Below are 12,627 nucleotides of genomic sequence, written 5' to 3'. Positions count from 1 at the left end.
TTTAACTTAAATGGTTGATGGCACCCAATTTCTAATGCATTCTCTTTCTTTTCACTTTCTTCCCGAACAGACCAAAACTTCGACGGAGGTGAACAAGAAGGTGACGTTCTGGTTCGCGACCGGTGGGGCAGGATTCTGCGTCAGCCGGGCGCTCGCCTTGCGCATGATGCCCGTCGCGGCCAGCGGCAAGTTTGTCGCGATCGGCGATAAGATCCGCTTCCCGGACGACGTTACGATGGGGTTCCTGATAGGTAGGTCTAGAAAGAAACCGAAGAAAGAAGCTCATTTGTATTTCGTTGCGTTTAACCTGTGAATTGTTGTTTTACTTATCTCTGCTCAGAACACATCCTAAAGGTGCCGCTGACTGTGATCGACGCGTTCCATTCGCATCTCGAACCGATGGAGTTCATCCGACCGGAAACGTTCCACGATCAGGTAACGTCCACGTGCTTTTGCCCGCCCGTCGGTGGTTTGTGTCTTCGCTAACACACGATCCTCTTTTCTTTTTCTCCCGATCACAGGTGTCATTCAGCTACGCACGGATGCGTGACGAATGGAACGTGGTTAAGGTGGATGGTTTCGATCTGAAGACGGACCCGAAGCGGATCTACTCCCTGCACTGCTACCTGTACCCGTTCTTTAGTATCTGCCCAAAGTCGATACGGCGACGATGATGATAAGCAGTGACACATCAGACAATTTTTTGGTGATCTTCAAGCCATACCCGATTCACCAGCAAGCAAGCATGCAAGCAGTTAGAGCCAAATCAAAGGAATAAGTTTACGGAGGCGCACGTCAAGCAAAAGTAGATGCGTACAGGGGGGAAGAGGCTGCCGCTGGGAAACAACTGCAACAACTCCCCCCCGGATAGGCTGTAGGCTGTCGGAGCGGGAGTGAGCAACTACTTTTAAACTGTGATCGCTCGGAAAAAAAAGCGCAAACCCGAGCAGGAGGAAATGGTCGAAGTGAGGCGGAGCAAGAAGGCAATAATAATAGTAATAAACTGTAACAAATTGAACGTATTAATGGAAGAAAATGCACACGAGCGTTAAACACTAATAGATCGATGTCTCTAAGGTCTGGAAAACCATCCAACAACAACCGGTAAAGGAACACCAAGACCGCACGGAGATGATCATGTCTTAATGTTTGTACAGTGGGCCACAAATGTAGGAGTTTTTTTTAGAAGATTTTCTTCGCACCCTAGGGCAGCTTATATATACAATCTCCAATACGAGGGAAATCCCCCAATACCCAAAAAACAAACAATCAACTTTGGGTACCGGTACTACTGGGAAGCAAATTGTTGCTCACCCTAAACGCTGAATAATTTATCGGAACGACGATCGATCGATTATCAGTCTAGTCTTCGCATGTAGGATAAGAAGCAATTGTTCCATAGTATTGCTAAAGGCATCCCGTTTCCGCAGGACCTGCCTGTAATATTAGTCTGTTTCCTTCTTCCAATCCTTAAAAAGAATTGCTACCGAACGAGAGTATAGATCTTCCGATGGTTCAACGCAACAAAACCTCTCTCTAGTTGATAAACGAGAATTGTACATATTTCACCACTACGATTAAAACTGTTGTTAAAAATCCGATCGTTAATTGTAAAAGTAGATTCCACCTAGAGGAAACCGATGAAAAGAGGCGTGAATGTAGAGAAAATTGATAGTTTTTTCTCTACTAGTGTTGATAGACGAATGTAAAAAAAGAAGGCTACCCTCTTCCAGAAGCAAAACTTTAAACAATGCGGTTTGTTGTATAGATTGTTCAAAACAAGTTGTAAACAAATGAATAAATGGTGATATAAACATATAGATCAACACTTCTCTACGGAAGGTTTACGATTTTTATGCAATTTCTTAAGAGCATCCGAAAATTTGACAAACAAATGTGAACGATTATGATTTCGATATGGTATTTTTACCATGACGATAAAGTATTTTTTGCTTTTGCCAAGAATGTTGAGTGTTATTTGACTTACTCTTTGTACTTACACGCAGAGAGAAGCTTTCTTTAAACGGTGTTATCGATATTTACGATTTCTATCGTCAAATTTTACAAAAATCCATTCTGAACAAACGAAAGTGGTATTACTATTTACTATGAATTTTTGTCTAATTATCAACAAATATGCTAAAGATTGGAACATGTCCTTAGTGTATTTTTATAGAAAATCAACCGAATGTTAACGGTATCTTATTTGCAAGGCATATTTTCAATCCAGAATATTTGGAGTTTACAATGATATTAGGTGATGGATAACCCCCTTCGCAACCGAAAAGTCCGTTACTGGTTCGGTGTTGCTACGATTGCATACATTCCGGCGTTTCAAACGTAACCAAAACCAATGAAAAACATATATCGACTACACAGCAGCTGAGTGCCGTTTGACAGCACTCAGCACTCAGCACTGATGCTGTACGCAGCTGCTGTCAAAACATTTTCCAGCCGCTGGTGTTGTTGTGCTGGTTTGCTAGAAATTTTTGCATCCTTGCTGGCCCCAAAACGAAGCGTGCCCGAACACGACCACGGACGGAAGAGTGTGCAGCACGCGCTCCGTTACCACCGGCACACCATGGAGGAGGTGGCCGCCACCATCGACGTGTCGGACGCGGCGGCAATGCTCGGCGCGGACGCTACCGCCGACGACGCACCGGTACCGCTACAAGAGTTCAAGTGGACGCGCGAAAGCTGCCTGCTGCTGCTGCACGAGTACGAGCTGCTGAAGGACAAGTTCAAGGATCGCAAAAACAAAAAGAAGGACCTGTGGGCGGAGATCAGCATGAAGTTCAAGAAGATCTACGCGTGCGATCTCGAGTGGGACGTTGCGTACAAAAAGTTTCGTAATCTAAAGCAAACATTTGAACAGGTACGTAAGGGGGCACACGTTGTTTTTTGGCATTATATTTGTGGTTGAAAATATTTTCAAACATTTTACCATCCTTCCGTAGGTGAGGGTAAAACTGAACCAGCAAGCAGTACTGGGGCAAGTTAGCAACCGTCCCAAATGGCCATACTACGACAAATTCGTACAGATCCTGGACGATTCTGCCCCGTCGTACAGCTACACCGAGCAGCACCAACTGCCGGTCGAGCACCATCTGCAGCAGCATCAGGAGCAGCTCGATCACCATAGTCAAATGGTGGAACACCATCAGCAAATAGTCGAAGCTGTCGAGCATCATCATCATCATCATCTGCAAGCTCATCATCACCATCATCAGCAACAACATCAGCAGCAGCAGCAGCTGCTCCAACAGCACCAACAACAGCAACAACACCTCGATCCGGGTTCCGTCGGGCAGATGATCGCCGGGGAAGAGGAGTTTACCGAAACGCTCGTAACCGCGTTTCCGATGGGTGAGGAGCTCGAAATACCTTCGCATCCACCGGAAGACACACCGCCGGATGTGATATCGAAGACGGAGGAGGAAGAAATCGTCGGCCAGATGCCGGCCGCCGAAGAAGAGTACGCCGAGGAGGAAGAGGAGCCGGAGGAGGAGGTGGTGCAGGACGAAATGGAACCGCCGCACCGGAAGCGGTACCGGCGGCGCACCAGCTACCAGCAGGAGCGGCTCGAGATCGAGCGGGAAAAGTTGCACACGCTGCGGGAAATCCAGCGCGGCATCGAGTGCAAGAACGACATCCTGCAGGGCATACTGCACGTGCTGCAGGCGAAGGTGTGGCAGGCGCATCCGACCGAATGACTGAACACTCCGACCACTCGAAGGAGTAAGGGTGAGGTGGGGGTGGGTCTCGCCGCACGGACAAACAAATACACGCGTGGCCTTAAACCAACAACAACATGTGGCATGCATATAGTTTTAGGGCAATTGTAGGCTACCTTTTATTTCACCTTATAAGTTCATCAAACAGTGTATATTTCGTGGAAAAAGTAACAAACTATACGTAGGAAATAAAGTACATGTAAAACTTAATCACCGAATTCATGGTGGGAGAAAAAGTTCAACTACCGAAAACACAATTCACACGTGGTAGATCTTCAATGGCCAACTTAGTAACATTCGACAAATCATGTCTACTCAATCTCTTTGCACACCACACTATTGAGAAGCTCGATAGCCGTACTGTTGGCCTTAAGTTTGGAAGGACCCGATGGTTTCAGCGGAAACTGGGGCACCGCGAAGGGCAACGGAATGGACTCGACCGCTTTCGTATACGCCTCCAGCTCCGTCAGGTTTATCCCGAACGCCCGAAACGCGTACGCCAGATCGTCCAGGTTGGACTCGGTACGATTGTTTAGCTCACTGCAGCGCACCATCTGGCGTGTGAGATTACGCAGAAAGTGCTCAACCGTGCTGACCAGTTGTTCCAACGTAAGGCTCGACACTGCGTCCCAACCGATCGTATGGCAGATCTGTCCGATGGCCATTTGTAAAACATGCGATGCGTACGCTCGTGACATGGTCTGCGAAATCGAGGGTGAATATATACGTAAAAGCGCACACGTTTCGCATAGACTGTGATTGAAAAATTGTGCATACTTACCGTACGTTTCTATTTTCCCGTGTGGCCACGATAAATGGGAGATGATCTTTGTGGTTTACACTTTTGTCGCCTGTGGTACGTTACAACACTCGTCTCAAACTTCTGAACGTTGATCACCGTTGGTGGTTTATTGCAGAGAAAATATTCAAACAAACGTCAACGCGATCTTCCCACTATTAACACTTGCAGACGGTGCAGCAAATGGTTTGCTTGAAATTTCTCTCACGAAAGGATCAAGCCCAAACGAGTCTGATCGTGTTATGTCCGTGAAAACGCCAAATGGTTACTCAAGAACACAGACGGAGACAGAACTAGACTGATCTAGACAGAACGAATTGGAAACGAGGTGTACGCACATATGAATGCGCACATATCACCGATCATTCTTGGAATATCGATGGCATTGGAGCGAGCATCAAAAGTATTGCGTAGACAAAACATTTACTTCTTCGTATTGTGCGAAACGCAGGGTAAAGGAAACGTGTGAAATGTTGGACAAAGGAAAAAGCGAAAAATGACTATTTTTGCGATGCCCGTTTCAAACATTGAAACACATTTTTAAAAATATTTTATTCTTACCCCTTTTCAAAGGTATTATTTCGAATGAGTTTGTTCACTTTGCCAAACCGATGTGATACGTTCCCAGAGGGCATCTTGCCCAGGCAATCGGTTCCTGTGACTCGCTCCACGGGCCCCAACGTTTGGTTTCCGGTTGCCCTTCCAACTGTTCCCCGGCGGCCCGTTTTTTGCTGACCACCATTTTGATGACGTCTTCCTTCGAGTAGATGTTCATCAGTTCTTTTTCCGTCGCCTTCGAAGAGTGGTTTTTGACCGCGGTACCTTTTTTAGTACACTCCATTTCAGCTTCCTCGAAATCGTCCATGCTGATATTTTCACCGAGGTAGGTTTGCATTAAGGCCGACATTTTTCGCTGCTGCTTTTTCATCGTCGGTGGCGCCAGCGATAGGAGACTGTAGAAGAAAAAAAGGGTGTGTGTTAGGCCACTTCAGGAGCGGAAATTTGTTTCTTTACACCACAGAAACTTACACCGCTACGATCTCTCGGGTGTACGGATTGACCGCTGCCAATCGATCGAGCAAGTACACACGGGACAGCTTCAAATGCCACGGACAGTCGACGGTCAGACCAAGCGCCAGCTGGTATCGGCAATCCGTCTTGAGTACCCGAGTAAGATAGTCATTAAAGAATATGTGGGCCCGCTTCTTCGCCTTGTGGCACTTCAGCTCGTGGAACCGTACCAGTTGTGACGCAGGTAACGATTTGCAGACCTTTTTGAACTGGGCTAGCACCTGGAAACCCACGGCAATCTTCAGGGCCCAATACTTTGCTCCCCGACGCAGATTGTCGGCTTCGGCTCCGTTTTCGCAGATCGCTACCAGCTGCTCGAAAAACGGCTGTAAACAACCAACCTCGGCAAGGTATCGAAAAAATTCATTGTAAATCGAACCAACCGATGGTTCGCTCCTCCAAACCGTTGGATAAAGTAGCAGTCGTTTGCAGTTGTCAAGCACAGATTTGCACAAGGCTCTAACGCCGGCCGAGTTCCGCGGCGGTGTAAGCCTCTCTCGAAGGCGTGTTAAAACTAGCTCGCTAATCGCCTTGAGCTTGGTGGATTCGAACTCATCCAGCAGTCTTAAGTCGTCGTCGTTACGTTTTTCCTCGAGTTCAGGTAACGTTTCACAGCCCAACGCCCGGCCACCACTTACTACATCGAACTGCCGAAGCTTGGTGATCATTTCCGTGTACTTAATGGTCGATCGCAGTTCCAAGGTTTTGACAGTGAATATCGTTACCGATTGCATGATCGCCATCTCGCGCTCCCAGTACGACACCTTCAGCCAGTCCAGGCAGTACTGCGCCGATCGGCGGAACACGTCGATCGAAACCGATACCGACTTATGGGCGCACAGATGCCGCAGCTCCACCATGTACGACTCGATGCCTTGGCCACGCACGAAATCCGCGATGCTCGCCTTGTTGTAGCGGAAAGTTGCCGAACCTTCGGTGATGAAGTTGATGAAACGGGTAAACGCTCCGGCGTAGATGTGCTTCGTTTCGGTGGCATTTTCGCGACCCTCGCGCTGACACCGGACATCGAACAGCCGTGCCTCGAGGACGGCCAACGTACACCGGATGCAGGTTGGAATGTGCTTATTCTGGCGCACTTTCCACACATTCAGCCACTGGATGGCCTTTTCCATCGCCTCGATATCGTCTGCGGCAGACTGAAATATCTGATTGTACACCGCCACGAACTCGTCCCTGTGGTCCAGCGAACGGGATGATAAACGCATAGACATTTAGGTACACCCTTTTCAAACAACAAAAAGCAATGTTCCACTAACCTGTCTTTCCATGCTGCTATGTACGTTTTGTTTGGCTGTTTTATATCAAGATTACATGATAGATTTTGATCGCTAGCCGGTGAGGATTTCATTCTCGATACACTATAAACCACGTTGTCTTCCGAAATGAAAACAAACCGGCCAACCTTGTTGACAGTGTTGAAATTACCAAGGTTGGACTAAATAAAACCTTTGACAATTAAACATGGCGCCTGTAGATTGTAGAAACCTTGTTTGAAACTAACCCATTTATTTCAAATTTTGGGCCGTTGGGCTATAGTATACCACGTGACCAGCTGTGTAATTTAGGCAGCGCTCTGTGAACAGTCCAACAAACACGACAAACACGACATTGTTCGAAGGGTGCTCTGCGAATTGTCGTGAAGAACTGTCACTCTCCCAGCAGCAAGGTAGCAGAATAAACAAGGTATATACTGTTTCACCGTGGGATACAGCCCTGCACGACAAAATCAAACTGTTTTGTTCTGTGTCGTGTTTGTCTGACATGTTCGATGCAGGTTGACAGAGCACCTCCATATGATTGCATGGATTTGATCGTTTTTTTTTTGTCGTGTTTGTCGTGTTTGTCTTGTTCGATAGCTCACAGAGCGCTGCCTTACGCTTTTATATATTTAAAATACTCGGAAGGTACTACGAACCGCTAACTGTGAGTTGATTATTTCAAAACAACACTCTGTTTACTTCCCATGGAAGTTTTGCAAAACAAAATTAAGATCAGCACTGATCTCGTTTTTCACATAAATTCATGGTGAAATGTTCTAATTGATCTATGGGAGAACAAAATATTAAAACTGAGCAAAATAACAACAGAAACGAGTAGAAACAACAGGTATTTCATGTGCTTCAATCATAATCCATTTATTTTCTTGTATTTTTTTGTAAACGAAACCTTAACATATACAGGTATTATTAGTTAAGATACCAATATAATATAATCCATGTATAGGTAATTAATTTACTCCAATTGTGGTTGTTTCACTTCATTCACACGTCGTCGTCGGCATCCGTCGGCATTACTTTAATAATCAATAATAATCAGCTGTGGGTACGTGTGTTTGTGGTGCGATTTGTTTTGTTGTATCATGTTTTAGAAACTGTTTCCTTCGCCACACCGAGCATGGCTTCATGCCGCTGCGATGCGATGGTGCTGCAATACCACGTGTCTTTTTTGTCGCCTTTTATTTTACATTTGATTTACTACTTCTCATAATTATCCACAGGGACATAATACAAAGGGAAGTCCGTCGGTCGCGCGTTCAAATGCACGTGCTGACGTTTATATATAACTAGAAAAACTGTGGTTCACTATGTATCCCAAAAAAAAACGCTAATTGAGAGATTTTTGACCATGCTCCAAATGTGTTTGTTCATAATCTTGTTGATTTTAGCTTTCATCGTTTTGTCTCACCTTCTCATGCTTCAAGTACAAATTTGGCCTTACAAAATGGTCAACCTCGGTTTGGGGTTTTGTTCATGTTTTTATGTTTTGTTTTATCTCTTTCAACCATTATGATTTTAAATCCATGATTTTCATTTTACCATTTCCTCCCCCCCTTTTAGCCATTGGCTTCGAGTTTTCGAGTTTTAGAACGGCATGTCCTTCGTGTCACTTCGTGCTAATACCTTATTTGTAACTTGTTTTCCGTTTTCCACCTGCCTCACACACTAGCCCCCAAACCCCCTCCAAGGGGTTCTAATGGGGTAACATTTGTACAGAACATTTGATTGTGTTTTTGTTTTGCAGTTGCTTTTGCTGTTACACAACGGCGGAAGCGACAAATTGGAAAACACTTCCGCCCCGTCGGTTCGAACCAGAGTAATTTCAAGGAAAATTCACTACTTAAAAACGCTTTCACTACTTAATGGGTTTGTTTGTTGGTTTGTTGGTTTTTCTCTTCTTTCTCCTTGTTGCTTCAATCAATACTCTTTGCTATAGCATTTCAGCTAAACTACTTACACGCTAAGATATCTCTAGTTTAGATGCATTTATGCATAAGAGCGCACTATATTTACACCACGCTCCTACATGCGATCGTATGTGCTGTTGCCGTTGATCCTTTAAGGATCAGCGGGGATCCATCGTTTTCTTCTCCGCCATAAGTTCTCTCCTCTGCCCGTTCCCCATTATCATAGATACTTCTATACTTTCGTCGTCAAACTATAAGGCCTTTGTGGGCCCCTAAGTTTTGTTCAATCTTACTATAAGACCCCCTTCGTCACAATTGTGTCTTGCACATTGGAGAAACGGGGAGCTCTTGCTTGGGGAGAGGTTTAGACTTAGAATTTAAGGTGGTGGTGGTCGTGATAGTTTCTTTATATATATATATGCATGTATATATGTATATAAATATAAGTATCAAATAGATAATTTCATACATCATGTTCGATCGCCTCCGGCTCGTGGTGCGCGCATATCTTCACTATTTTTAACTTCTTCATTTGGCATTCAGCGAACTGCTGCTTCCTGTTTGAGCCCCAGCGCGTGCACGATGGAAAAGGGAAAAAAGGATACGCCCTCCTCGGCACGACATGCAGATGCGATTTTCGTTTGAGATGATCTTGATGCGTTTTAAATATTTCCTAAAATTTATCTGATCCCAGGAGGCGGTATGAGTATGAGCGTCTATGGTTCAGTTGTGTGTATGTGTGTGTGTGTTCATGAGTATGATAATGTGTGTGTGTGTGTGTGTGGTGTTTGGTTTGTGTTTGTGGAGCGTGAAAATGGAGTGTTGATCCTTAAAATAGACTACATGGAGTATCGCCTCTTCCCGCCCTGCCATCTCGCGTCTTCTTTCTTAGGATACTAGCTTGGTTTCCGACTTTTCGTTTTTTTTTTTATACTGCTTTCCGCATTCCAGTATTCCACAATTGAGTATGTACAGCGGTCGGGCACACGAGAAACAAAAATCCTGATCCTGATGATTTGGTCGCCTAAGTGGGGCTTTCCAGGCACATACACATACACACAAACACACAGGATTTGGGAAGATGAAGTTAAGTATTCTGTTAAAACTCATCGTGCCCTGGTTAAAATGTCGCCGACAGGATATGTGTGTTGTATTAGAAGATTTAGAGCCCTCTCTTTGCTTTCCTGTCCCTGTGTTAAATCGTGTATGTGTGTCTGCGTCAGTGAGTGGATGTTTTGTTGTGAGTTGTGTTGTTTCCTTACCAGCTAAATTGTCGTTAATCGCTACTCGGCTTTGTTAGATGGTTTTGTTTTTGTATGTTTCTTTATGGTATAATTTAGATTCGCTATCCCTTAGAAATATGCTTCCTCCCCTTTCACAAACGCCCTATTCCCTAATCATGCTTACATTGTTTGTGTGATTCATTGTCACGCTACGATTTCACCGGGTTCAATTCAATTTAAATTACTATTTAAATTAATTTACACTTTGTCCTACGTCTCGCGCAAACATTTAATGCTCAATACTTCCAGCCACTTTCGGCTCTGGTCTGGTTTTGTCTGCCGACCTTCGAACGTTCGAGTTAAATATATGTACACCAACACACACAAAAACACTGGAGCCCTTCGTCCTTCCCTGGACGGGCCCCGGTTTCCGTTTCCAACCTCAGGAAAGTACAAACATGTAATAAATTAAAAACAGGAAGAAGCCACCAGCCTGTCCCGCCATCTTCCGCGTAATCGTGTAGGTGATTTGCTTCGAATTGACATTTGTCTCTCCCATCCCGTTTGGTTTTGGGGTTTTGATTGATCCAAAATACGCCCACATCGGGTATTTTCTTGAGTATCAGCTTCTCCTTCTCATCCCGCTTAAGCCGTGTTTAGGTTTTTCATTTTTTAGAATAATCTCATTGCGTTGGTTAATATTGGTTGCGTGGGTTTAACTTCTCGCCTAATTCTTTCTTCTAGCTGTTGCACACAGTACCGGATTTACCACAAGAAATGCTGCCTGCTGCCAATGTTGCCGCCAGTGACTACGCGATTGTGTACGTTTTCTTTTTAATCTTTTGTTTAATCATTTTCGTGAAACCGATTGCATTTTTGTTTTTATTTTTTTAATGAGAAATGGGACAAATAAATACTGCTATAATAAAAAAGTTACACATCGGGGCACGGGAAAAGAAGAGTCAAGGGATGAAAATACGTAAAGGTAGGGTGGTAGAACTGATCCCTTTCCGGCTTCCATCATCTCGACAGATTTTTTCTTCTTCTGCTTCTCCTTGGCGTAACGACCGTCTCCGGTCATGCCTGCTCGTTAAGGGCATACCAAAGAATTGCCCGGATGACTATTCCGGTTCCCTTAACGCAATAGATTGTAATACCCAAACACACACCACATGGAACAAAAATGGAGATTACACATGAGGGAAATAATTTACGTTATCTTCTACTAAATAAATATTTAACATAACTAGGTATAACGGCCCGGTTACACGGGCCCATGTTGATGAAATAATTTGCATCAGAATCTAATAAAATTGTGGCAAATTTTGTAAATCAAAGGCTCAGCCCAATTAGAAGATTTGGCCTGTATCAAACTGTGGGAGGCCAAATTTAAATCCCGGCTCACTGACTGCCTTATGATGGCTGAATAGTAATGAAACATTTATCGGGCCAAACGAAAGAATTGTTGTCAAAGAAAAATAACGGGGCCAATACCCGTTATTTGCCAAACATCACTAATTGACTAATGTGTCGACAAATATTCCCGGTCTTATCGTCTTACTAAATGGAGTCCCCGGGAAATACTGGCTAATTGCAAAAGAACATTTTAAATTTCGCATAATTTAGAAGACCTAATAAAGTGAACACGTAGAGTCAATAGATGAAAAGCTGCATCTACTCAAAACCTTATCCCGGTTGGAAGAGCATTGGCTCTTTTTACGATCTCAATTTAAAAACCGTTAAATTTAAAAATATAATGCAATAGGATTAGTGTTCGGAGAGTTTCGAGTGTTCGTTTTATGAATTTCGTCATCCAAGTATCCTTTTGTTTAACTCAAGCGAGCTGATTGCCAAGGCGATCAAAGTACAGAGAAACGTAGACGACAGGCTCTGTAGGTAGACAGACATAGACTCTGTAAGATAACGCTTCAGGTTCTACAAAATTGACTGTTTATTGTTTAGGAAATTTTGTAATTGTTTTTCTTAGAGGCGTGTGTGTGTGGTTTCGTGTGAGAGACGGCTCAGAAATTTGTGTTTTGGGAACTGACCTGTAGTGCGTTTTTGTAACAGGTTTTTTGTGATTGTGTTTTTGTTTCGGTGATAGTGATTTGTGTCGAAAACGGTGTCATATGTGCTTGTTTTTAAGTGTTTTTTTTTTCTACTTTTTTGTGTTTGAACCTTTCGAATAATTTTTTGTGCATTTGCAGTGTTACAAAATACACAGCAAAAGTGATTCAATTGATCTGAGCCAGCCTGCCCGCGCCCTTTGAACACGGATTTGGTGCACATTTTTTAGAACTATCTGATCAACCGAACACATAGTGCCCGTGAACGGCATTTTACAAAATTTAGAACCATTTCGAAAATCCCGTTCTACTTTTTTCCAATCGAGTTGGTTTCCCCAGGTCAACTGTGATTACTATAGCGATCCTTCCATTTTCGCCAAGGATGCTGATTGCTATGGTGATCAATGCAATGCAATGGGATGAGCGTTTCCAAAATGTCCATACAAAGATGTGGTTTTGCTTCGATTTTAGTGCGTCACTTTATCCAAGTAGGAGCGTCACCCGTGCAGCGTTAGGTTTTGCAGCGTTA

The 12,627-nt window shown here is 44.1% G+C and overlaps 4 protein-coding genes across 4 annotated transcripts in view; 2 read left to right on the top strand and 2 right to left on the bottom strand.

The window, feature by feature from the left end:
• The window catches only part of LOC131294984 (fringe glycosyltransferase), a 124,555-nt gene extending 123,881 nt beyond the window's left edge, over window positions 1-674 (top strand). Inside the window, exons 6-8 of the mRNA XM_058323041.1 lie at window positions 71-251; window positions 341-435; window positions 522-674. Coding sequence (XP_058179024.1) covers window positions 71-251; window positions 341-435; window positions 522-674 — 429 coding nt within the window. The remainder of the gene's footprint in view (window positions 1-70; window positions 252-340; window positions 436-521) is intronic.
• Window positions 675-2,461: 1,787 nt separating this feature from the next.
• LOC131295006 (probable serine/threonine-protein kinase DDB_G0280133) lies at window positions 2,462-3,938 on the top strand. The gene is made up of 2 exons (XM_058323066.1): window positions 2,462-2,875; window positions 2,958-3,938. Exons 1-2 carry the CDS (start codon window positions 2,582-2,584, stop codon window positions 3,711-3,713), a joined length of 1,050 nt encoding a protein of 349 aa, XP_058179049.1. The 5' UTR covers window positions 2,462-2,581; the 3' UTR covers window positions 3,714-3,938.
• A 107-nt stretch (window positions 3,939-4,045) lies between these two features.
• Window positions 4,046-4,432, bottom strand: LOC131294357 (transcription initiation factor TFIID subunit 3-like). Its single transcript, XM_058322405.1, has one exon. It carries the CDS (start codon window positions 4,430-4,432, stop codon window positions 4,046-4,048), a length of 387 nt encoding a protein of 128 aa, XP_058178388.1.
• Window positions 4,433-5,049: 617 nt separating this feature from the next.
• On the bottom strand, window positions 5,050-6,973 carry LOC131294356 (uncharacterized). The gene is made up of 3 exons (XM_058322404.1): window positions 6,882-6,973; window positions 5,563-6,798; window positions 5,050-5,486 (listed from the first exon to the last, which is right to left on the bottom strand). Exons 1-3 carry the CDS (start codon window positions 6,971-6,973, stop codon window positions 5,129-5,131), a joined length of 1,686 nt encoding a protein of 561 aa, XP_058178387.1. The 3' UTR covers window positions 5,050-5,128.
• Between the last annotated feature and the right edge of the window lie 5,654 nt (window positions 6,974-12,627).

The sequence above is a fragment of the Anopheles ziemanni genome, chromosome 2, assembly GCF_943734765.1.
Source record: "Anopheles ziemanni chromosome 2, idAnoZiCoDA_A2_x.2, whole genome shotgun sequence".
Classification (NCBI taxonomy): Eukaryota; Metazoa; Arthropoda; class Insecta; order Diptera; family Culicidae; genus Anopheles; species Anopheles ziemanni.
The sequence above is the reverse complement of the archived record's forward strand: the minus strand, read 5'-3'. Positions and strand labels throughout refer to the sequence as shown.

Excerpts from the sequence above, each read along its gene's own strand:
- LOC131295006 (XM_058323066.1), top strand. The coding sequence starts at position 2,582 with ATGGAGGAGGTGGCCGCCACCATCGACGTGTCGGACGCGGCGGCAATG. Across the intron at positions 2,876-2,957 it reads TAAAGCAAACATTTGAACAG|GTGAGGGTAAAACTGAACCA; the intron begins GTACGTAAGGGG and ends ATCCTTCCGTAG.
- LOC131294357 (XM_058322405.1), bottom strand. The coding sequence starts at position 4,432 with ATGTCACGAGCGTACGCATCGCATGTTTTACAAATGGCCATCGGACAG.
- LOC131294356 (XM_058322404.1), bottom strand. The coding sequence starts at position 6,973 with ATGAAATCCTCACCGGCTAGCGATCAAAATCTATCATGTAATCTTGAT. Across the intron at positions 6,799-6,881 it reads ATAGCAGCATGGAAAGACAG|GGACGAGTTCGTGGCGGTGT; the intron begins GTTAGTGGAACA and ends GCTGGACCACAG. Across the intron at positions 5,487-5,562 it reads ACCCGAGAGATCGTAGCGGT|TCTCCTATCGCTGGCGCCAC; the intron begins GTAAGTTTCTGT and ends TTTCTTCTACAG.